Source organism: Panthera pardus, unplaced genomic scaffold (assembly GCF_024362965.1).
Source record: "Panthera pardus isolate Hobbes unplaced genomic scaffold, ASM2436296v1 HiC_scaffold_13, whole genome shotgun sequence".
Lineage (NCBI taxonomy): Eukaryota > Metazoa > Chordata > Mammalia > Carnivora > Felidae > Panthera > Panthera pardus.
Window position 1 is genome coordinate 160,207,066 of NW_026526688.1, and position 26,582 is coordinate 160,233,647.

Here is a 26,582-nt window from a genome sequence, read left to right on the forward strand (position 1 = left end):
ATGTTTATTTTTGAGAGAGGGAGAGAGACAGAGTATGAGTTGGGGAGGGACAGAGAGAGAGGGAGACATAGGCTCCAGGCTCTGAGCTGTCAGCACAGAGCCCGACACAGGGCTCGAACTCATGAACCACAAGATCATGACCTGAGCCAAAGACAGACGTTTAACCAACTGAGCCACTCAGGTGCCCCAGTTAACTGAGATTTCAGTTGACCTAGTGGATCTCTGAAGCAGCTGCTACCTCTACGCCACGGGCTCCAGAACTTGCCAAGATTCAAAGTGTAGAAGGGAAAGTAGCCAGTATAGTATCATCAAACTCTGTTCATATAAATTGCAGCCGACACCCTGCTTCAGGGCTTTGAGGGATGTGAAGAGCAGATCCCCCAATGGCAAGCTGAAAATCTCTTGATTTAAATACATTTACCTATTTTTGCAATCATTAGAACTCTAAGTTACTTAAAAAAAAAACAAAAAAACTTACAATGCATTTGTCAAAGTTCCTTTTGACAGTCACCAAAACATTTCCCAATGTAGTACTCAGGAAAGAAGCAGGATCCACATTTTGTGCAGTCCACACATGATGACTCATTTTGACAAGCATGTAAAGGGAGTTAAAGCTATCAATTTTGTCTCCTAACGCAATTAGGTTGTTCAGTTCTGGCTCAATGCAGCGAAATATTTTAATCATCATTTGGCGGATCATATCTTTTCTGTTCAGAAAACATACAAAACAGATTACAAGTTTCAAGTGTTTTCATCTTTAACTTTAATCCACTGCATACATACAGAATGACTAAAATTTATTACTTCAATTAAAAATGTCCAAAAATGACGAACTAATTATTCTACATCAGTTTCCAACATAAAAATATTTTTTTGAAGTTAAGTTTTATTACTCAAAACATAACTTAATGTCATTTGTAAAGCTGGATCCTGAAATGTGCTTTGTAATTTCTGAGAAATATACCACAATTCAAATGCTACTTCTTACCAGCAAACATCAAAATTGATTGCACTTTTTTGTGATTACCAGAGCAAAGAAGAGTCAAACAGGACTGATTTTAACTCAGTAAGATGTCAAGAAGACACTAGGTACACGTGTCAGTGCTGTGAGTACAGTCACATTACCAGAGTCATCTGGCTCCCCCCCCCCCCCCCCCAACCTCCCGGCCATTTGAGCGGCATTCCCCGAGGCTCAATTTTAAGTTTTTTTTCCTCCCAAAGAAATGACAGATAGTAACAAACACATACTCTGATGAAACTGGCAGTGGTGCGCCAGCATTATGTTGCCGGGATAATGTTCCTCCATCTACGTCCTCTGCTTCAGTCTGCAAAAATTATTCAGGTACTTTACATAACAAAAGACCAACAATTTGACTATATAGCAAAAGCCTGCTCAGTCTTAAAATTCCTAGGAGAGAATACATTATGAAAACCAATGATTTTTAAAACTGTATAATTTAGTATGTTGCTTAAGAATGTTTATGAGATGTTTTGCTCTTAGATTTGATCTGAGAATTATTGTAGGCTGAGAAGTTGTGCTTGTGTGTGTGCACAGGAGGGGAAAGCAGGGACAGAGGAGGTACAGGAGGCTCAGAGCAGGTGTGGGAATGGATGGGGGAGCAGCTCAAAAAAACCAGAAAAAACTTTTAAGACAATTTTAAAAATTAAAGAAATCTCATCAATCATTCAAATAAAACTCTGGCATTTAAAAAATGCTATTAAAAATTCTTACAGAGGCTAACAAATAAGCAAATTTCTACCATCATCATCTACAACAACATTCATTTTAGATTGCTTTTTATGTTGGTTCTGTTTTTTAAGGTGACCTTAATTTAAAAATCATTTCATTGGGGTGTCTGGGTGGCTCAGTTTGTTAAGCATCTGACTCTTTTATTATTTTTTATTTATTATTATTTTTTTAAATGTTTATTTATTTTTGAGAGACAGATGAGTCAAAGAGACATGCATGAGTCGGGGAGGAGCACAGAGAGGGAGACACATACATCTTTTTAAAAAATTTTTTTAATGTTTATTTATTTTTGAGAGAGACAGAACACGAGCAGGGGAGAGGCAGAGAGAGAGAGGCAGACACAGAATGTGAAGCAGGCTCCAGGCTCCAAGCCGTCAGCACAGAGCCCGACATGGGGCTCGAACTCACAAACAGTATGATTATGACCTGAACTGAAGTTGGATGCTTCACCAACTGAGTCACCCAGGCGCCCCAACAACCGACTCTTGATTTCAACTCAGGTCACGACCTCACAGTTCATGGGGTTGAGCCCCGCGTTGAGCTCCACACTGGTGGTGTGGAGCTTGCTTGGGATTCTCTCTCCCTCTCTCTGCCCCTCCCCAACTTGCACCGTTTCTGTCTCTCTTAAAATAAACTTAAAAAAAAAAATCACTTTATTTGGGGCGCTTGGGTGGCTCAGTCGGTTAAGGATCCAACTCTAGATCTCAGGGTCATGAGTTCAAGCCTGTGCTGGGCTTCATGCTAGGCATGGAGCCTACTTTAAAAAAAAAAATTATTTGCATTGTGCTTTTAAGTTTTTCAAAATATTGCAGCAGTCTTTCATTTTATTTTCTTACATTTATGCCACCTGAGAGGCATGCTAAACAGGCATTATTATATTCTTGTACAGATGAGGAAAACTGGGGATTAAACAATTGGTTTAAGGTCTTAATGCTAGTTAGTAGCAAAGACATAAGAAAGATTCAGATTTGAGGCTTCTTTCTTCTTTTTTTTTCCTAGACCATGGTTTATATACTCAAATATCTTTTTTTTTTAATTATATTTTTTCTTGGTGACTACTGAAATGCTAAAATTTCTTTTTGAATAACGTCTTTTACAAAATGTCTTATATTCAGACATTTTCCACCCTCACTAATTTAGAGGATATTTAAGCCTAAGACAGTCTGGAGTATTAAATTAGATGCTCAAAGTCTATCTATCACTGTTTTTGTTATCTCGTGATATGATAAAAATTATTGAAAACATCCTTACATCGTAAATTTTTTCTTTTTCTGTTCTGATATTGAAATTGTGACAATAAATTAATAAGGCCAATTATGCTACAGATCATAAATATTAGCCAATAAATAAATGTGAGCCATACCATTGTTCCAGGCATACTTTGATGTTGCTGTAGTTTGAAAAATTTACTTATGAAGTCCTGTTCTGCCAGACACAAGGGCTCTAGTTCACTTAGTACCTGTTCAAAGATCTGAAGAAAACAAAAATTAACTGCACCAAATGCTTAAAAAATCATCCACATTCAATGCACTTAGGGACCACAGATGCTTTATCTATAATAATCTCAATAGAATTCCAAAAGAAACTATTCCAAGATTGATAGGACGAAGCAGAAGGATCAAGGCATAACAGGGCCAGACATACCTAGAATAAAACTCACAACAATTATTCACTTGACATCTAGAAAGAGGAACACAGAGATAAACTTTTTAAACTTAATGCACTGCTGAGAATAATTTAGCTTCATAAAAGCTATTATTTCCTCTCTACTTTGTAGTTGGCTCAAAGAACTTAAGATACAAGCACTTAATGATTTATAGTAAATTTTAATAAAGCTGTTAAAAGTCAATGAATTGATAATACACATTTCAGTTGCCATTTGACTAGCACTTTTTTCAGATTCCAATTGGAAAGTAATATATAGTTAATTAAGAGACAACAGAGCCCAAATTTTTGAACACACTTACAAACTGCTGTTAGAAAACTAATGTTAATGTTTAAGAAGTACTTGTTATTTTATTTTACCTTATCAAATTTGGTCCTGTCAGCAACGTCGAGATCAGAGGCAGACATGTTTCCCATATCCAACAAAGAAGATGACTGAGATCTGCGATTCCCTGAACTCTGAACACTGAGTTTATTTAGACTAGAAGTGGATCCAGTTAATTTCCCAGAACTTCCATGAAGACCTAAGAAATAATAAAACTTTGAAAGTTGTGACCTTCACAAATAAAAGACCCATAGCGTAAACCAGGGCTCTTTTCTCCACTGTCTTCATCTTCCAGTGCTCATATTAGTTATCACACAAGTCTACCACATGGGACAGGCTGTACAGTGTCCTGCTCCTTCATTAATGTTTGTGTCCTATCCCTGAGTATATTGTAAGAACAGCAAAACTACACAGATCCACAGAATAGGACTAGACGGGATCTTAGAGATCACATGAACTATACCTTGCCCAGTCTCACCAAAGTTGTCTGATATTTCTAGACTAAACTAGATGAAGATTTCCTTCTTACTCAAAAGACATGAAAATGGATGAAGGTCCATGACTCCTTAGTGTACTGGCTAACATGACTTTTATTTCTGAAGAAAACAGCCATATCCCAATATTACTTGCCTCCACATTAAAAATGAAAATATTGGATTGAACCATACAAACTGCTGATACTTGATCATTCTTGTCCTATAAAAAGTCAATTACATATGATTCGACATAACACATTCCTGAACCCAGAAACTCTGCTTTTATAGTAAGTGAACTGATTAACTACAGTTCTTTAAAAACTAAACAAAATGGGGGCGCCTGGGTGGCTCAGTCGGTTGGGCATCTGAATTCAGCTCAGGTCATGATCTCACAGTTTGTGAGTTTGAGCCCCACATCGGGCTCTGTGCTGACAGCTTGGAGCCTGGAGCCTGCTTCAGATTCTGTGTCTCACTCTCTCTCTGACCCTCCCCCACTCGTGTTCGCTCTCGCTCTCTTTCTCCAAAATAAACATTAAAAAAATTTTTTTTTAAATAATAAAAAATAAACAAAATGAAGAGAGAAAACAACAACAACCCTGGAAACTTGTTACATTTAAAATACAACTAAAATATAATACATACACCATGAACTATATAATATGGGACATCTTTGGTTAGCTATAAACATAGGTATCCATCATAACCATGAGGAAAAATGAGAACAATGTGGCTGGACAACATTCTACATACATCGAGGCATTAAAGGCTTACATTTTTATAAGAAAATGTAATATTTTTATTCAGAATTGAATATAAATAAATAATTCTTTTTAATCTTCTAAAATATTTCTCAGTTAACCTGTATTATTTACTGATGGTCAGAAGGGACAGATAAAGATACAATAAGGACAATTAAAGACATAAACTTCAGTTTCATTATGCAAAATCTGACCACATCTGTAAGAATTTTTATAGTTTTTAAACACAGCCTGAAAACAGAAGTTGAATGGTTAAGCCTTTCACAAATTCCTGACTGCCCACCATATATTTTTAACTATATTTCTTGAATGTAGCCATACCACTACCATCATGTTGCTTTTCTTTCACCAATCAATACCTGGCAACTCAGAGCAATTAATATTTTTGGTGTAACTTTTGTCAAGACAAAAAACTAATTTCTAGACATTAAACAACCATGCATTGAGAATACCTACTAATACACTAAGCATACTCACTCTCTGTTTCCTGTTTGACAGCACTTTCTTTTCGAGGCAGTGTAGCTGTGATGGATTAGGTTGCAAGCATCAAAGACAAAGACAAGTTAATAAACTGCAATTTGCACAAACCATGCACAAGAGGAAGTTAAAGCTCTAGTTTAAAAGACACATGCAAAGAACCATGAGCATCAAGTAACAAGAGGTGCAACATATGTTTAGTTGGGTCAGCTACTGGTTGACAAATTCTGAGAGAAAAAAACTTTACTAGTCTAATGTATTGTTCTTATTCAAATATTCAGGTAAAAAAAATCTGCATTTGTCAGCCCCCACTCCCAACACTTTTAAATGATTTTTTTTTTTTTAAGTTTATGCAGCTAGTATATTTAAATTTAAAAGACTACATTTGTAAGTTTTGGTTTTAGGAAAAAAAAACACAGTTCAAGTAAAAGTGGGTTTTTTTTTTTTTTTATTTTGTAGAAATCATTTTATTTTATTTCATCATAGTAAGTATACTCTTTAATCCCCATCCCCTATTTCACCCATCCCCCTATCACCTCCCCTCTGGTAACCCATCAGTTTGTTCTCTTTAATCAAGAGTCTCTTTCTTGGTTTGTCTTTTTCCCTTGCTTGTTTGTTTTGTTTCTTAAATTCTACGTATGAGTGAGATCATATGGTTGGGTAAAAGTTTAATACAATGGAAATTTATTAGAATGAAGTTGCAGACTTAGACATTAAGAGCATATCTTGCTCCCTGAAAACTCCTGAGTCTCCATGGTACTAAATAATGTTATACTACATCTGATAAAAAATTACCTGAGTGGGGCTTTAAAATTATTTGAAAATATAAAGCTGAACTACTTAGTAGCTGGCTTTGTGAACACCTAGGATGAAAAGTATTTATCAAAATACTAATTATCAGGAGATGGGAGGATGGAAAGGTAAAGCCAAAGGGACAGGTTTAATATAGGAATTTGAGTTCCTTTAGGGTCATTTGGCATTTCTTTTATTCTAAAACTTCTCTCTATATAATATTTATTATATCAGTTGTAGAGATCTTGTGAAAAATTCTAAACTCAAATTTGAAGTTAATGTGAAAGGCAAAGAAAGAAATTATAGAATGAAAGAGAAAATTAAAAGAATATAACTATAACCTAGAAATATTTCAAAAACAGAGAATAATGTGTCAACTGTCACTATCCCTGCCAAACTTCAAGGCAAAAGCCTGAGTAAAAACAACTACCTTGTCAAACCAGGGATATATATATCGTTCCAGCCCTAGCTGCATAAGCTCAAGGGAGTATGAAATAACAAGGCTGGACACTAAAGTGGCAAGCAGGGGTTTTGCTGGAGCTGCTAGCTGGTCAATCAGAACAGTACCTTCTGGTGGCCTTAAGGTGTGACTATACTAAGTTCACCAGTTTCAGAGCAAAGCCTGACACTTCATACACTTTTTTTTTTGGTAGCCAACAAATTATGTAGTTACTAGTAAGGCCACTTAATTATAATTTGGGGTTCACAAAAGCCTACATTATTTATCAGCAAAAAAGCAACAATATTCAAGTAACCTTTTAAATATCTTTAAATAATCCCCACTAGACTGTAAACTTCACGAAGGTAGGGTCTTTGCTTATTGCTGCATTCTCAGTACCTAGCAGTGCTTATTACATAATGGGTAATTAATATTTATTATTTTCTAGCCAGCACTGAATTCAGCCTTGTATTCGAGACTCCTTTAGGAATCAACAAGATTCTTAGCTTAGTGGAGAAACAGAATGAAAAATAATTTTGACATACCACTTCTAAGATTTTGGAAGATTAAATACAAGGGAGGCAGTAATTATACAAATGTATATGTCCAATGGACTAAAATAATATGTATGTGTGTTATCTTAGCTATAGAAAAAAAAACCTGGTAATTTAAAAAATAATTACTAAATTTCCTTTGCCTGCCATTGCATTAAGTACATTTGTAGAATACAAAGGGGAGAAAACCCCACCAAAATATCATTCTTGGGGGAAAATTCCATGCGTCTGAGTTTTATCAAAGTAAACCTATTAATCAAAAAAGGCAATGACCTACATAAAAACCTATCACAAAGAAAAGATATTTACTGGTATTTTAACATTATTCTGAATTATCTGAATTAAAGTGATGTTAAAGTTGAGTTAAGAGTGGTTCAAAGAGTATTCCCCTGAATCTTTATGACTATATTGACTATACTTTCCTCTTGTAAAGTAAGTTCAGTCTTTCTATTCTGACCCAGCAGTTTCAGAACAAGTAAAAAACAAAAATATTTAAATTTTATTTATAATTACTTTTGATTCATGTAAAAGTTATCATTCCCAAACTACAGGTTTCTATTTTAATTATAATTACTATGAAAAATTGATTTAAACTGGGGCGCCTGGGTGGCTCAGTCGGTTAAGTGTCCGACTTCGGCTTGGGTCATGGTCTCACGATCCGTGAGTTCGAGCCCTGCGCCGGGCTCTGTGCTGACAGCTCGGAGCCTGGAGCCCATTTCAGATTCTGTGTGTCTCTCTCTCTCTGCCCCTCCCCTGTTCATGCTCTGTCTCTCGCTGTTTCAAAAATAAATAAACGTTAAAAAAAAAATTAAAAAAAATTGATTTAAACATAATTTGAATCATTGAAAAGGCACTTTAAAAAATTTCATTCTACCTTATTTAGAATTTCTTAAGTCATCTGTATTTAACTTGTCATCTGAATTATTTATTATTTAGTTTATCTTCTCTTGTAGCTAATGATATCAAAATCACTGAAACTAATTTTCTGGTACCATCAACCATCACAAATTACTCTCCTGTTATAATTTGATACATAAGAAGAGATATAATTGTAATGATGTTTTAAAATTATAAAAGTGCCTTCTAAACTTCTAATTTAAAAATATTTTAAACAAGATAATTTAAGAACTTCTTAGGAGTAAAAAAAAATTAATTTTCAAGTTAATGCAATGAAACCATTAAGATACTATTATACTTGATTTAAATTATATTTTTATTATGTCATTTATTTCAGTGTGAATCTTAGGCTTTATAAACTATTATGATACTGGGATTAATGACCTCCTAAAGAGATAATTTTAGAAAGATTTCCCTTTTGCCTCCTGTTTTCATATAACTGTAGAAGAATTCTCTCAAAATAAAATGGTTCACTAACAAGTGGTGACAAATATACTAAATGAAAACATTAAACATGTAACTGAATTAATATGCTGCTTACTAAAAAAAAAAGCATAACATATCCACAGTGAAACATTAACAAGGATATAAACACACTGCTGTTTAAGAACAATTAACCTTTAGGATGAGTTAGCATTTCTGTTTCCAAAAGCCTATTGTCCCAAGATTCTCATCAGTATCTTTACCTAAGTATAACATATTTGTACACAGATTCAAAACATTTCAAAAGTCTGGACTAGTATAATCAATATATTAGTGTTAAAAACAACAACAACAATGAATTACCAGATAATTACCCACTAAAGACAGTCTTCTCTGTCCTAAAGAAAAGAATGGAAAGATGTGCTATCAATTTCAATCCTGTCTCCTGTTTACCAGAAGTTGCTTAGGGCATAGGCTCCTTTCAACAAGCAAATGCTAAACTCATTATTCTAAAGGGGAACTATGCAGACACACTGAGTACACATTGTAGCCATTTAAGGCCAGGTTTTGACTTGAATAGGCACAGAACTCCATCCAAAAGGAACTCCAGAGATGGGTACATGCAAGAGCAGAATGTGGCCTCAGCAAATCACCTTCCTCACAACTTGATACTTTCACTGGTTATCCTTTCAAACATGTTTCTGTCCACTTAACATATTTAGAAGCAACAAAAAACAACATGCTTGAGAAATATCTCTTTGGGAAAATAAGGTATAACCATAGGAGAAATTTGAGTAAGGTTTTATAGCCCCTTGATGGGGGGAGAAAACAAACTTTCTTTTTGATTCAAAATAGCCAGTGAGAAGTAAGAAGCCAGGAATCACTTTCATTTCCCTGTAAAGAGCAATGACTTAGAGATCAATGATTTGCCCCAACTGTTACAAAAGGTCTTTTAGGAAGTAAGAAACTGAACTCTCAAGGTGTGTCTCTTAGCCTCCTACTTTCTCTACCAGATCACACTTCATTTTCTGGTCAACTGCTATCTATGAATAGAAGCTTTCATTTATGGCATGAATACACAAATGCTGTCAGTCATATACTACAGAATTTTAGTAAAAACCATATTTACAGATATAAATATTTGTTCTGTGAAATATCTATAAATCAAACCAACACATTAGACTTACTTTTTCGTCAATTCTACCATATCTTCTTTCACTATGCTCAAAAAGTCTTATAATTATTTGTCATAAATAAAACACTTTAGCTTACCAAACTTCTTGCTTTCTTTAGTTGTGCCAGTCATCTTGATCTTTGCAACTTCAAAGAAATCTTTAATTTCTCTCTCATACAGTCGTGATAAATAATCCATGTAATTCTTAAAATAAAAGTAACAGGTACTTCTTATTAAAAAAATATATGTATATACACATACATAATTAATTTAATTATAAATTAAAATATTTATAAATAATTTTTAATTATAATAATTATAATTATAATAAATTATAAATTATAAAAATTATAATAAGTATAAATTAAATATAACTAATTTAATTCTAATTAGCACATGTTATAGTTTTCACAAAAAATTTATTTTTTAAAAACAAATTTGATTTATTCTAGCTCAAATGGAAACATCTATAATTTAGCATTCAAACTCATTTCTTCATCATATCTGCTTATTAGGATATAAGAATATTTTAGGCTTTCAGGAAGGATTCTTCAACAGTGGGAGACCATATATTTTCCAAGTCCTAAATTAAATGCATATACAGTGGACTAAATTTAAATAAATCCATGGCAGAAAATCTATACTTGGCTATTCTTTTAAATTTATCAGGGAATCTAAGCTTCAGCTTCCTTTATTATTTCAAATTAATACATTCAGTTTTAGAGTAGGTTTACATTGCTTATAAAATATTATAAGCTTATATTATCCTTATAAAATAGTATTTGGATGAAACATAGTATATAGATCCTGCTTTTTTCAATTTGTAGGCCATATATATTTCTCACAAAGTCTCTGCACTAAAACTTAGTCAAATGGGCAAGTCTTTCCCATGATCTTTGCATAAATTTAAAAACAAATGTAAACTGGGGCACCTGGGTGGCTCTGTCGGTTAAGTGTCCAACTCTTGATTTCAGGTCATGATCCCAGCGTCACAGGATCAAGCCCCACATCAGCTCTGTGTTGCTGAGCATGGAGCCTGCCTGAGATTCTCTCTCTCCCTCTCCTCTGCCCATGCTCGCTCTCTCTCTCTCTCTCTCAAATAAATAAAGCTTTAAAAAATAAAAAAAAAATTAAAAATGTAAATTAAAATATACCTAAAATTAATTCCTATTTCATTGGGCTGTCACACTTTTTCAATGTCTCATTTTTTTCAATTTTAAATTCTCATAAAAATCTTGATCACTGCAAATCAGTAAATAGTTGACAAATGGGAAATTAGCTTCACACAATTTGTAAAATCTTCATCAGTGGCTTCTACTTAAATAACTCAACATAACAGACTGCATTCCAATATCCAAATTGCTTAAAGTACACATTACTACCCAAGCAATTTAAACAATTTCAAAACAGCTCCTCTGGTATCTAGAAAATAGTGACAAGAACAGACTATTGAAAATCATCCCCTTTCCTAATGCAACTCTAATGACTCGATACCTTTTTTCCAAGTATGTAACAGAACTCATTGGTGGGAAAGGCCACAGACAGGTGTGACCATCAGTTCACTCATTTACCAAATTCTGAAGGAAGTCTCTCGTGAGGTGCCTCTTAGCACCTTGTATATAGCACCTTAAAGTTAACTGTCATGAGTTTAAATACTGTTGTCTCAGGCAGTCTCTTCAACTTTATGTTGTGCTGACTGTAGTCTTACAGAGGTCTCTATATTTTACCTTCTCTTTACACCAAAAGGTAAATTCCACAAATGTAGAACGGAGGTTGAGAGAAGATGTCTGAGGATCTTCAAGACTGACTGTGAACCCCAGGAGATTATTAGGAGAGCAGAGCTCATTTCCTACCCAAGCATGGATAGACCATCTCTAATATTAATCGCCCCACATGAATAACTCAGAGCCACAGATAGGGGCCAGAGTCCTGGGGAGGAAGGAATCCGAGCAGCTGAGATAGTTTCCATAAGCTCTAATTATGTATACCAAAAATCAGGGCTATCCTTAGACTCAGTCATAAGTAGAGCTGGGGCAGTGCCTTGTGATTCTTATCCCTTAAAGAATGTGAAACAGGCTTTTTTTGTTCCTGCCAAAAAGTGTGAGCTGCGGACACCCAACCAAGTGCAAACAGTATCTGGATTTAATTATTATTTCTTATTAAAGAAGCACTGGTTTGTCTGTTTCCTTCTTTCTCTCCCTCCTTCTTTCATTCCTCTCTTCCTTCTTCCTTTTTAATAAAATCCTGGTTGCGATAACCCTTCAGCAACCGAATTAGATTATGAGGTAAAATACAGTCTGTCAAAAGTTCAAACCACAGGATCAAATAACATTCCTGGGAAATAAGTCAATTTCATTTAAAAAAGCTCATTAATATTGTCAATCAAAAATATACTGTGAGGAGAGAATGATTCCATAAATCATTGCCAGGTTGGCTATTGTCTTGTTTCTTCATTTAAATTACATTCATGAATACTACATTATATATAAAGATAGGGCAATAATACTCACTGAGAACACAATTAGGCAAAAAGCTTATTGATTACTTTACTTATTTGAATATTGACTAGGGGACAAAGCACTTGTTGGCACAAAACTCTTAAGGAGATATAATAATGTTTAATTATTCAAAATATTAATCCTCCTAAAACTTCAAAAGGCAAAGAATTCCAGTACTGTAAATACTTTTCTTTAAGATATCTCCAAATCAGAATTCTGTTGAATGAAAACAAAACAAAACAAAATATAACACAACAGTAGAGTTGCAGAACACTTAAAAGACTAATTCTGAGGAACAAAAATAATCTTACCTAAAATAGCTAGCCAGATAAGATGTACATACATACCTTAGAATATTCATAGTCTCTTTGAAAAGCATTTTTAAAACTATAGTTTAAAAGTATTATTTTTTTTTTTACCAAGGTTTATGTCCCCTTTCTTATGATCTCAGTTTAGAAGGGGAGTCAGATCTTACTTTAAATGAGCAAAGGCACTTTGAAGAGAAAATACATAAAGACTGATTTACAAGAATGTCCTATTGCCAAATGTGTTCATACTGATATACTGGTAGGACTGTACCAACTGCTTTTTTCTTATCATCATAGTTCTAATAAATTTCTACCTACTCCACTGCCTTCTCACAAAGCATGAACCTGAGACTAGAGGAAGTTGTAATAATTATTTCAGTAAGTAGGAAGATAAAATGGGTTTGTGTATAAATATTAATTTCCTAAGAAAGAATAATCTTCATTATAAAACACTCTAAAAGAGAGCACCACTTTTTGTTTTTTGTTTTTTTTTTTTTTTAGTTTTTTTTTTTTCCTTTTTTTTTTTTTATTTTTTAATATATGAAATTTACTGTCAAATTGGTTTCCATACAACACCCAGTGCTCATCCCAAAAGGTGCCCTCCTCAATACCCATCACCCACCCTGCCCTCCCTCCCACCCCCCATCAACCCTCAGTTTGTTGAGAGCACCACTTTTTGAATAAAACTAGGAAAAATTTCTGCAAGCAAAACTAGCAAAAATAAGATGATTTTGCTAGCTAACTTCTGTTAGGAAATGTTTGGTCGTAAGCACATGGGTTGAGGGGAAGAGACTTTATATGAACAATCTCAATATTTTTGTTTTCACTTCAAGAAACAACACATTACTCTTTCCAACTCAAGAACATCTTTTAAGATCATGTTGTCCACATAATTAAATTATTACTAACTATTAAAATAGCTTCTACCTTACTTAAATTTATTGTTTTGAACTCCAAATTCATAAAAACATATAAAATATTTTACTTGTTTTTCAAGGTATTTTTAGAATTTTAGGTAAACTGCTATTATATCTGACATATAAATATGGCTATTTATATATTTGAATTAGGTAGCAATTTTTTAGCTCCCTAAGTCACATGGTTAATTTCAATACTAAAGGTCACAGCAGAAATGCCAGAAAAGTATTGCATCCATGGCTTCCTGCCACAATGGCCATTTATTAAAGTTAAATTAGATCATGTATTTCTACTGCTCAAAGCCCACCCAAAGTCCCTCCCCCATCTCCTGCATAGTAAAAGCCAAATCCTTACCAATGTACACAGTCCCTTCCTGATCTGTCCCGTCTGTCCCACCCTGCTTTACCTCTCTCCATTCTTCTTCTAAGGTCCTGTCTCTGGCCCTTTGTACTCCAACTATACTGGCCTCCTCATTGCTCCTCCAGTATATCAGGCATGCTCTTACCATAGGATACCTGTACTGCGCCTGGAAAGCCTTCCTCAAGAAACTCCCACTATTCACCCCTGCTTATTTTTTTTTTTAAGAGTTTTAAAATAATCTCTACACCCAACACGGGGCTTGAACAACCCTGAGATCAATAGTCTTATGCTGCACTGACTGAGACAGCCAGGTGCCAGGCGCCCCTCACCCTTGCTTTTTTTTTTTTTTAATTTAAAAAAAAAATTTTTTTTTAAAGTAGGCTCCATGCCTAGCGTCAAGCCCAATGTGGGGTTGAACTCATGAACCTGACATCAAGACCTGAGCTGACATCAAGAGTCAGACGCCTAATTGACTGAGCCACCCAGGTGCCACTCACCCTTGCTTATTTTTAAAATCTATGCTCAAATATCACCTTCTCGATGCCTTATTTAAAACTACACCTGCCCCAGTCCCGGCATTCCCTGCTTTATTTTCTCCAGAACACTCAACGGTACCTTCTAATATACAACTAGCTTTTTTGCCAGTCTTTCTCTACCAGAACATGCGCTATGAGAAGGCAAACATTTGCCTGGTTCCTTCAGTGCTGTATCTCTAGCACTTACTTAACAAAAAAGCAGGTGCTCAATTCATATGTGAATGAAGTGACTCATCTTCTCCAATTGCTGAGGTTAATAGTATTGTTCTTTCAGTTTCCAAACCTAGATAAGTTTGGCATCATCCTGTTTCTTCCAACCTTGGAGTCTTTCTTTTGGTTTATATTCTCTATTCCTACCACTATCTTCCTGATTTGGATTTCATCTGAATTATTACATTAGGTTCTTAATTAATTTGCCTCACCTAGTCTTTCCCCATGTATGAGGAATGCTGTTAGGTCTTATGTCTCATGGCTTATCTTTTTCAACATAATTTCTCTCTGCCCCAGAATATGAAATTTCTACTTCAGATGGGCTTGCATCCTCATTGCCCTAAAAAAGTCCTATTTTCCCACCTTTGTCTGCATGCTCCCCGTCCCTGGAATGCCCTTCCTCTTTTTTTTTGGTTTATCTAATTCCACTCACTATTTAAAAACTCAATTCAAATCCAATATCTGCCGTGAAGTTTTCCTCCACGGCTTTAGGACACGGATTTCTCTTCTCTAAACTCATTTTCAGTTTGGCACTTAATTTTTGGCTGATTGTTTTAAGTATAATTGCTCTTCCCAGTCAGATACAAGGTTCTTCAGAAGTAGGGCTTGCTGGTTAGGCCCTGTGTGCCTGGAATAGTGATACGCTTGCTTCATAAAGAGGCAACCTATGCTTGCTTCATAAAGAGGCAACCTGCACTTGCTTAATCAAACACATTATCAACTCCTAGAGGGCAATGCCACACTTAGACATCTTCATATTCTCTATATTGCATATAAAGACACTCAGGAAATAATTACTGTATTTAACTAAACTGAAATTTAAGGCCACAGTACCACATACTACTATATTAAACTGGAGTTAGAAATTTAGCTCTTCTTTACCCAAGAAATGAAATAAATGTTCTGCCTTGTCAAATGAGCACTCAGAAATTCAATTATTTTCTGTTTCACGACTAATACTTCAAATGTCAAGTGGGGAGCTGAATACATGACCTCTTGATTCTAGAAGATTATGCTCCCTAATCGGTGAGTAATTGATATCAAATTCATACCTTTGTTAGTCCCTCATATTTTCCATAATCTGTACTCTTCAGCCACTCCATCAACTTGGCGTATCGAAGCAAGTCTCTATGAAATGGATGATGATTGGGTAAAGCCAGTTCAACAGAGTGCTGAGCAAGAGTTGAACTCTGATCGTGACCCTAGAGTGAGTAAATAAGTAAATAAATATATTGGCAGTACAAAGAAACATATTGTAATTGAAAATTCTAAAAAATGACCAAATGTAGCCAAAGAAAAGAAAAGGAAGATAGAAAGCAAGATAAAAACCAAGTACTTACTTGTCTTTTATTATCATCCTGTGTAAGCTTACTGAACACTATCACCATAAATAGTCATAAACATGCAAGAATGGCACTCTGATAAACTACTCATGTCATCTTCTAAAGAATTGACAATAAATGTTTTAATCAAGCTCTTCTCTCCCATACCATCTCATTTTACAATTTACCAAGCAAATAAACTTCACAATACAACTGTATTGAGAAACACAATAAATAGGGAAGTCATTCAAAACAAATTGTCAACATCTATGGTATTTCTATTAGAAATATACAATATTAAAAACAGTAGTTAAAACATAGAGGATACAGAATTTTAGAACTAGGAAGCACCACAGATGATGATATCCTAGGCTTTCCTGGATAATCCTTAATAATAGTATAATTTTAATCTTTCTAGTAATTAAATAAATACACCATGATTTTATTTTAAGACCTTGACAACCCTTTTATATAAATAAATTAGTAAGCTATCAAACAGTCTTAGATGATGCATCCTGACTTTGTTTTGAAAAATACAGACCTGGAAGATAATCAGATCCAACAGCCTTATTTTCTAGAAGAGGAAATTGAAACTTAAAGAGTTACGTGATTTGCTCAGGTTGCAAGGAAGGAAAGCAAGAATTGGAACCTTAGTCATGTGAGTCTCACTTTCATTTTCTTTTAAAAACATATCTAAAAAATCATTTTAAGCAGACTCAAAAATTGCAAATGCCGATTATTTACTGGTATCTAAAATATAAAACAAAACAATAAAAATCTCTCCAGCCCTCTTTTGAAACAATCTAGCTCTCTTTCTCTATTATTGGATCAATATTTGTCATGGAATTCAAAGCCAGGGTCTAAGAGATGGGGAGCTGAAAGATTAAAGGAGTTGATTCCCCTTGAAAATATTAGTTCCCAAGAAAAAGGAAAGGGGAAAAAAAGACAGATTTATTTGACATCATTCTGACTTGATCTAATTTGCCTTGTTAGAAGTTATTTGTTATCATTCTGTTAAAATGACACAGTGACTGAGTTCTAGATTGGTTAACTCATTTCCTAGTAAAGTTACCTAAACCTAATTATGTGTGTTTTATACTAGCTGACATAAACTGGCTGAATTTAAATTCTTTTAAAAGAGATTTCTTCTATCTAATTTATTTCCTTTACTATATACATAAAATAAGAACTTAGTGGTTATGGACTTTTTAAAACAACTTCTTTTAAATACACAGTATCCAGAAAGAATTCCCGGATGAGGGAAACAAAGAATTCTCTAGTAATTGAGAAGTACCTTTAGAATAAGAAAGATAGGAGTATAAGACACATCAATAAAATATCATTATCTGAGTTCCTTCTTCATTAAAGCTTTCAAATCAGTCTGTTGGAGAATTTTCTTCTTGTGAGATTATATCCCCAACTTACAATGGAAATAAATATAAGGACCCATTATATAGAAATTACATATAAAACTACATAGATCAATATATTTCTTTAAAAATTTTTTTTAATGTTTATTTTTGAGAGAGAGAGAGGCAGAATGTGAGCGGGGGAAGGACAGAGACTGAGGGAGACACAGAATCCAAAGCAGGCTCCAGGCTCCGAGCTGTGAGCACAGTGCCTGATGCAGGGCTGGAACTCACCAACTGTGAGATCATGACCTGAGCGGAAGTTGGCTGCTTAACCAACTGAGCCACCCAGGTGCCCCTATGTATTTCTAAGATTAATCTTATTGATATCTACCTTAGGAAATTGGACCAGAGATAGCAGAAAAGTTATCAGAAAACTAGATGATTCAAAATTTGAAACCAATTCAAAATAAGAACCAGAAAGGGTGAGACAATACAAGTTCACAGCTATCACAGACATTATATACAAGGTATACTGTGTATATAGGTCCACGATCCCTTTCTGTAATTCTAAAATACAAAAAGCTTGGAAAACTCAGTGTAAATTTGGTGTCAAATCTATTTTGATGGCAAAACCTGACCTGAAATGACATGAGGCAGTTTATACTGTTTAGAATAACTATTCATATTTTTTGGTGTTGGACTATTGTGTCCCTAATCACAGAGCCCAGCTCCAGACCCTCCTGGAGTGGTTATGTAATATACAGTATATATACTATATTACTTTCCTAAAATCTGAAAAATTCTAAAAAGACAGTTGACCCCAATAGTTTTGGATAAGGGATCATGGACCTGTGTGAACCTTCTTTTTTGAATGGCTGACTGAATATAAAACAATCACATTTTCCAAAAGAATCATTGTGGACTAAGAGCTACAGTGTTGAAAAATGGAACTATTCTATATATTTGGAATGCCTGGTCATCTACATGTTTTCTGTGAAGTAAAGACTTAATAATAAATATGAACAAAATTAATAATATTAAATAAAATATACAGTTATTATCACTGGACTATACTTCATCTCTCATCACAGTTGCCATAGGTTTATTTTTAAAATTCTTTATTAATAACAATATTACACATCTCTTATCATCCAAAACAATCTTTTTCATTAATTTTTCTCAGTGATTCAAGACTCAAAATTATTGTTTTTGTTTAAAAAAAATTTTTTTTAGTTTATTTTATTTTGAGGCAGTATGAGTCTGGGAGGGACAAAGACAAAGGGAGAGAAAGAGAATCCCAAGCATCCCAAGCAGGCTCCCTGCTGTCAGCGCAGCACCCAAGATAGGGCTTGAATTCATGAAACCATAAGATCATGACCTGAGCTGAAACCAAGAGTCAGAGACTTAACTGACTGAGCCACCAAGATGCCCCAAAACCATTGTTTACGTTCTCCTAAAACTGTTCACTTAGGCTATTACATGTTACATTATATTATCTAATCTAGAGTCAGGAAAAGTTCTTCAATTAAAAACCTTCTCCTCCCTGGGGCGCCTGGGTGGCTCAGTCAGTTAAGCATCCGTCTTTGGCCCAGGTCATGATCTTGTGGTTCATGGGTTTGAGCCCCATGTCAGGCTCAGTGATGACAGCTCAAAGCCTGGAGCCTGCTTCAGATTCTCTGTCTCCCTCTGTCTCTGCCCATCCCCACTCACCCTCAGTCTCTTTCTCAAAACTAAACATTAAAAAATATTTTTAAAAACCTTCCCCTCCCCTAAAAATGGAGAATTATTAATGTTTGTAGAGGATTTTACAGTTTACAAAGCTCTTTCACATATTACTATTCACAGCTTTCTTTTGCAAACAGCATTTTAAGATCACCATCACCTGAAAATTTCCCTTCTACTATGAAGACAACATCATTACCTTCAAAACTATTACTATTAAGATAGATTAAATGTGATTAGTGAGTGCTAATGGAAGATTTAACTTTAGAGAAAATGGTTCTAAAATAACTACAGAAAATAGGTAAATTAAAATTTTAAACTGTTCAATTCAATCAGTAATACAGGTAACTGTCACTTCTAGAACTCTCATGTGTGCACCACTTTATTCTTAAAACAAAAACAAAAACAAAAAAGAATGGGAGATAGGAAGGCTCTGCTTTGCCCTATGCTTTTAGTGGTGCAGCATTTTGGATATTCCCATACAAATAAACCAGTGATTTATTTCTTAAAATATATAAATAAAAATACAATTTCAAACAAACAAAAAATATTCTTTATACAGTAAAAAATGAAGACAGTGTTAAAAATTGCTTATTTTAAGTAATAATAAGTTAGTAACAATAACAATTTATTGAATGCCTGTCACCACGCTAGTTTCTATCCCTCTCTCTCTCCCTGTCTCTCTCTCTACGTATATATACACAAATTCTGATGTTCATAATAACCTTGCAAAGTACTTTTCTCCTCATTTAAAAATACCAAAACTCTATTATAAACAAAATTTTAAAATAATATGGTAGGCTTTATCCAAATTAATCTAAGACAAACATATTTTCTAAAAACCTAGCACATCATAAATTTTCATTAGTGTATATGTTACTGGAATTTGTGGCACAAAGAGGTTAATTAACTTGCCCAAGGTCAGCCCACTAGGAGGTAGCAAAGTCAGGGTTTTGAATATAGAAAGTTTGGCTCCACCATCCTCCTCTTAACCACTTACTATACTGACTTTCAAACAGAAATGATACACTCAAGTTAAGTGTTGAATAAATTTTCAAGATTTGGGAACTCTTTCTGTGTTATGGCATGTTTATTTTTGTTTTCTCAAAGAAAAAAAAATCTGAACAAAGTTCCAACAAATACCACAAAAACTGATCTTAAATAATCATAATTCTTTCTAAGCTTTTAACTATAGATCATTAACCCATGTTTAGAAAATTGAGAAGAAACATGTTTAAGGGAACAATTTTTATGAAATGAATTGAATATTGGTGATATATTTTACAGGCTTTATTTTAGCATTATGATGTTTCTAGAAATACATGTTGGAAGAAAAATTCCCAAACTTAAGCATATAGCAAACCCCTCACAACTTCAGTTTTTCTGGTTGTACTTATAAAATTTTTTTTTAAGTTTATTTATTTACTTTTAGAGAGGTGAGAGAGAGAGCACAAGCGGGAGAGAGGCAGAGAGAAAGAAAGAACCCCAACCAGGCTCCACACCGTCAGTGCAGAGCCCAATGCAGGGCTCAAACTCACGAACCATGAGATCATGATCTGAGCAGAGATCTGAGCCTAACCGACTGTGCCACCAGGAGCCTCTTTCCTGATTGTACTTTTAGTTCAGTGCATAATCATTTCTCACCCTATTGCAAAAGACAATGTACACAATTATGAGGTCTCTGTGGACCCAAAGGGGACAAAGAAGAGCAGAGAGCACTTATCCTTTCAAGCCAAATATTTCAAAAAACAACCAAAAGAATTTTTTAAAGGACATACATTTGATGCAACTATTTCCTCAATTTCACTAGCCTTAATTTGATTGCCTGTTTTTCAATATCAAAATCCTAATTAGTGTAACTGACCTAATTCGCTAGTTGAATATCTTAATACACAAATCCCTAGTAAATGTAAAAATTATGGGTAAGAGTCTATAATTTCAATGGAAGCTGAGTGTGTAAGATCTAGAAGAGCCAAAAGAATCTAGTTAGTTGTTAAAAATATGACTATATATGTATATATAGTAAGAAGAGAATAACATTTCAAGTTTCATTAAAATACAGCCATGTGGATAGTACTAATACGAAAGTTGCATCACAGATAGAATCCTCTGGATCAATGATTCCCAGATGCGCAGATGCTTTTCACTGGCCTACAACACTAAGAAACAAAAGGATAGAAGAGAGTTTCTCATAAAGGGAAATGTATTCATTTTAGAAGTCTGAAATCATAGTCTTTTTTTTAGTGCCAAGATAAAAAGATAGTGAAAGTGGGTGTCAGGATTTCTTTTTAAAAGTATTTACTTGGTAAAATTAAAAATCGGTGACTTGATAAATCTCCAAGTTTTATTTTTTTAAATTTTACTGATGCATGAATTTTAAAAAGACTGGAAATCAATGATCTTATATTACTGTCATGTGATCAACAGATTATTGTATTCTTCTGTACAGAAGTTACACATGTTGAATATATACACATTTGCCAAAAACTTCACTGCACAGACTCTGTTCAAGTGTTGTCTTATCCATGATGTCATATCTGACTAAATTCTCAGTAACCTCACTTTTGATTAAACCTTTAGCACACATATATATATATATATATATATATATATATATATATATGTATATATATATATATGCACACACATATATACATATATATACATATGTATATATACACACAGACACACACACATACACAAACTATGTATATGTAGTCATACAATTAGCAATTTAATATACGCATTGCTATAGAGCTTTAAGTACATTAGTCTTAATGACTCCTTATAAACATCTCGAGTTTAGGAGCCATTTCTTATTCTTACATGTGGACTTCAGCAAGTATTTAATAGGCACATAGTGAAAACCTGGTGATTGACAAAGAAATGTACTATAATATGGTAATCAAATTTTCCCAGTTAGTTTGTTCTACAACTAGGAATAGAGATACCCACTTCCCAACTCTTTTGCTAGGTGACCTGATGCACTGAATTCAACACACAGAAAGTCTCTTTTCTATACTTGGGACATCCTCCTCCTCCACTTTCTTCAGCATATCCCAGGTGGTTGCAACATTCTGTTTTTTTCAACATGCATCACTCACATATAACAATACACATTAGATTTTCAGAACTGGAAGCATTCATATTAAACAAAGCCATTAGTTTATAAGGCAAGGAGGCAAAATCATAAATAACTGCATGTTACAACAAACAAGGGTGTAGAAAGGACTACTGTTTACCTACTGGTATTTCCAATACCATCTACAAATGTGGATAACATCACTATCAACAATGTCATTTTTAAAAACTATGGAATTGTGCAGAAATAGGTATTACTGAAATACTAATGTAAGAAAAATGTGATTAGTATTTACTATGTGACTTCTGGATTTACTTTTTTCTTGATACTTTTCAGGTCAAATGAAATGTTAAGAGAGTCTTCCCCAATATTTCCCTCACATGCTTAGCTAGGAGGTCTTCCTTTATGTTTGCATATGTTACTGCTATGAGGACATTTACCCTACCTGAGTATATGTGTATCTCCCTTCCCTAGACTGTGAGCTACTCTGGGACAGGATTAGCCTCTCGTCTATCCCAAGTAGATGCCTGGTATGCATCCCAATCACCTGGTAAATGATTTCTAAATAAATGAAGGAGTGAATGAGTGAAAGAATGACAGGAGGAAAGGCAAGCAGAATGAGATTAAATGCCTTTTTGGCCAAAATAAACTTTTGACTGTGGGACATGAAAAACCTGCTATAAATATGGTTAACAGGCAGCTTAAGTCAGTAAAGTTATAATCTATAAAGATTCTGCTGCTGTTAAGTTTAGCAAACTTTAGAGGAAAAAAAAAAAAGAATCAGAGAAGCTTGAGCCAAATTTGATGTACTCACAGGCACCGAAAGAAAGTAGGACCTGTTATAGAGTTGAAGGAGGGCCTGAGTAAACTAATTGGAAATAAAATATAGTAAATACAATTGTTTTAGAATACTGCAAAGTGAAAACAAAATAAGAATACAATGTTTCAGACAGCATTTCTTGACAAACAAAATTTCTCTAATTTTTTTTTTTGTCTAATAACCCTAATAAGAGATGAAAAACATAAGAAACCTATTTTATTATGGCAGATTAAAATACCCTCTGTTCAAATCCCTTTAAGGTACTCTTAATATTATTAAAAGTAGTATTATTGCCACAACCTTAATTATAACCTCCTTTTTCATATAAAAATTAAATCAAATGGAATTTACAACTGAGCTATAGTCATTTTCCTCATATATATAAATACATAGAGCCAATGAAACATTTAAACTACCAAATCAAGTCCTGGTTCTCACCTCAAAATATTGAAAAATAAAATAGGCCAAGCAGTAAACATATAAGTTTGGACTTATTTTTATAAATAAGAACATTTAAATGTATATGTAACAAGTAAGCATTGTCATTTGATTTCTAGAATCAGAAAGTTTTAGCTGAAGGAACTAGACTGTCTACCTAAGGAGGCAGTTGAGGCCCAATGTACTTCTATGAGCAAATACTTAAAAGTCTTATTTAAAAATCTTAAATCAAATAAAACTGTGAAGGATTATACTGTGATCCCAATTAAACACATTATATTTTTGTGGAAATTTAAGTTTAAGGTAATATATTAAGTAGCTACAGAAACATGCCAGTTTTAATAATAAAATAAAATTACCTGTTGAACAAAAACATTGTTGAGGTGACTGGCCAGTCTCCGGGCAAAATGCTCTCGCAAATCACTGAAACGCTGCTGTTGCTGTTTGACTGCCAGGAGCATGTCATGGCCTGAAATCAGAATATTTCTTGACTGATTTAATGTGTAAAAAGATTTCTCTGATCTTCAATGAATACATTTTTTAAAAATTTTCTTAAAAAATTTTTTTTTATTTTAGAGAGAGAGAAAGAGAGACAGCTCAAGTGTGAGCTGGGGAGAGGGGCAGAGGGAAAGAGAGAGAATCTTAGGTAGGCTCCATGCTTGGTGCAGAGCCCGACGTGGGGCCTGATCTCATGACTCTGGAATCATGACATGAGCCCAAAGAGTGGGACGCTCAACCAACTGAGCCCCAGGTGCCCCATCAATGAACACATTTATAATAGTATCTGAATTGCAGTTTTGAAGAACCCAAAGTTTTATTGGTTTATTTGTATGCTTTATAAAGAAAAGCAAGAGAAAAAAATATAACACAGTGGTTCTCCAAGCATCATCGGGGAACTGTTGGAAATGTGGAATCTAGGGCTTTCGCTGAGACTTACTGAATCTGGGGGTGAGGCCTGGTAATATGTGTTTTAACAAGCCCTCTCCATGATTCTGAGGCAAACTGAAGTTTTGGAGCCACTGGTTTAGCAAAACCTCATGCTCTCTGGTCTAATCAAAGTATCTACTTTGTGCTAGCTTCTACAGACTGTACTAAAGAAAAATCATGTGTTAACTAGAGTCCTTGATGGTCAGAGGAACTGAAATGAAAAAGTTTTTCGTACCAACAGAAACATATTTGGAAATAAGGGAAGCTTGTTTGAGGAGCTAATACTAAAGTCACCCTAAACCACTTGCCTCGTGTATTTCTTGTCAAAACTTTATACCAAGTTACAGGCTTAGTCTCAGATTCTTGGTCAGATTTTGTCATTTCTAATGAACATTACCTGGTCGAAGAGCTACATTCATGCACTGTAGAAGGGCATCTGCGGCATTGGTGCAGGCCTCAATGCCTCTGGAGGAAGCAAGATCTCCTTCCTGAAGGGCCTTTATATGACCTTTGGCCAAGTCCATGTGGTTCTGGAATATATATAAATGTACCATCTGCACATGTAATTTTGGGAAATTTATAGGTAAGATGCTATTCAATCCTATCATAAAGTCTTTGGAATTATTTTAAATCCTATTCTCATAAGGAAATTAGAAATTAGAAATTAGAAAATTTTTACAAATGGGTTTTATATATTATCATTAGATTTTTTGTTTTGTTGGTGGTGGCAATCTACAAACATACTTACCACCAGAAACTCTATTTCAGACAGGAGTTTTACATTATTAGTGTTACTAAGATGAATTAGGTGGTTGCTTTCAGAGATCTGATCCATTTGTTCTTTTACGCTTTGGAGCATTTCCTCATAACTGCTCAGTTTCAATTCAATCTGATCTACCTCCTTTAAAGCCTCATCCAGCAACTTCATCAGGATGTTCACTTGCTTTTCAGAGGCCATGATTGATTGGATGTTAGCCTACAAAGTGAAAAACAAAAGTAACTCTTATTATTTGAACGTATAAAAGAAGCGTTAAGATGAAATATTTCTAAATCCCTTTGACAACTGAGTAACACAGATTGGTATATATCTATGCATTTATTTTAGTTTATCACTTTAAGTTTATGTTCTACGTTTTACACAGTATTTCAAGAAGATACACTTGCCTCTCTATCAAGGTTAGGAACCATGCCTCAGTATTTTATATTTCCCCAGATTTCACAAGTAGGGTTCTGTCCCACAATGTATCATCAGTGCTGATATATTCCCAGTTCTGACACTTCTTCCAATTCCACTAGCTAAATTTTTTATACTTCTTAACATTTTTGTAAAATGCTAAAAAAAAAAAAAGCATAATCACCTGTGTAATACCTTGGTCAAGAGGGTAGCAGTGGTATACCAGTCTTTGGAGGATACACAGAACTAATCTATAACTATAGTACAATTAGTACTTACAGAATGTGGAAGAGCCACAACCATAAGACCACATGACCAGAGACTATATATCCATAAGATAGCTCCTTCTATCGTCTTTCTTTTCTCTTTCTTTTTTTTTTTAATTTTTTAAAAATGTTTATTTATTTTTGAGAGAGACAGAGAGCCAGAGAGCAAGCAGGGGAGGGGCAGAGAGAGAGAGGGAGACACAGAATCGGAAGCAGGCTCCAGGCTCTGAGGTGTCAGCACAGAGCCCAACGTGGGGCTTGAACTCATGAGCCTTCGAGCTGTGAGATCATGACCTGAGCTGAAGTGGGCTGCTTGACTGACTGAGCCACCCAGGCGCCCCTCTTTTCTCTTTCATTTGCAACTACTGTATATTTTTTTCCCTGGGCAAAACAATAACAAACCACCATCCCCTTATCATTGTTTTCTAAGTGATTCTGACTAATTGATTCTAAATTTCTTGAAATATGGAAGCTGTCAAATCCAAAATAAAATTGGAAACAATATGATAACTTGGAACATATATGCAATATTAATTAGAAAATAAAACCCAGGGGCGCCTGGGTGGCTCTGTCAGTTTAAGCGTCCAACTTCGGCTCAGGTCATAATCTCACGGCTTGTGAGTTTGAGCCCCGCGTTGGGCTCTGTGCTGACAGCTCAGAGCCTGGAGCCTGCTTCGGATTCTGTGTCTCCCTCTCTCTCTCTGCCCCTTCCCCACTCATGTTCTGTCTCTCAAAAATAAACATTACAAAAAGAAAAAAAAAGAAAAAACATAAACCACCAAGCCACATTAAGAAAGCAGGTAACATGGTATGAGCAAAAAACTTGGACAAGGATGAAAAGAATTTCATTCCACAGTTGATATGTTGTAATTTCACACATATTATTTTATAAGCTGTTCATAATAATTCAACTATAAGT

The 26,582-nt window shown here is 34.5% G+C and overlaps 1 protein-coding gene across 9 annotated transcripts in view; it reads right to left on the reverse strand.

Annotated features, from left to right (window-relative positions):
* The window catches only part of EXOC1 (exocyst complex component 1), a 62,095-nt gene that overhangs the window by 15,526 nt on the left and 19,987 nt on the right, over positions 1-26,582 (reverse strand). For 4 of the 9 annotated variants that reach the window (XM_019469487.2, XM_019469467.2, XM_019469478.2 and 1 more), the window contains 11 exons: positions 24,972-25,199; positions 24,621-24,753; positions 23,656-23,765; positions 22,853-22,906; positions 15,613-15,762; positions 9,829-9,934; positions 5,452-5,496; positions 3,776-3,939; positions 3,114-3,221; positions 1,249-1,325; positions 479-707 (listed from right to left, as the gene is read on the reverse strand). In XM_019469487.2, coding sequence (XP_019325032.1) covers positions 479-707; positions 1,249-1,325; positions 3,114-3,221; positions 3,776-3,939; positions 5,452-5,496; positions 9,829-9,934; positions 15,613-15,762; positions 22,853-22,906; positions 23,656-23,765; positions 24,621-24,753; positions 24,972-25,199 — 1,404 coding nt within the window. The remainder of the gene's footprint in view (positions 1-478; positions 708-1,248; positions 1,326-3,113; positions 3,222-3,775; positions 3,940-5,451; positions 5,497-9,828; positions 9,935-15,612; positions 15,763-22,852; positions 22,907-23,655; positions 23,766-24,620; positions 24,754-24,971; positions 25,200-26,582) is intronic. The other 5 variants (XM_019469512.2, XM_019469502.2, XM_019469516.2 and 2 more) reach the window with 3 other exon arrangements.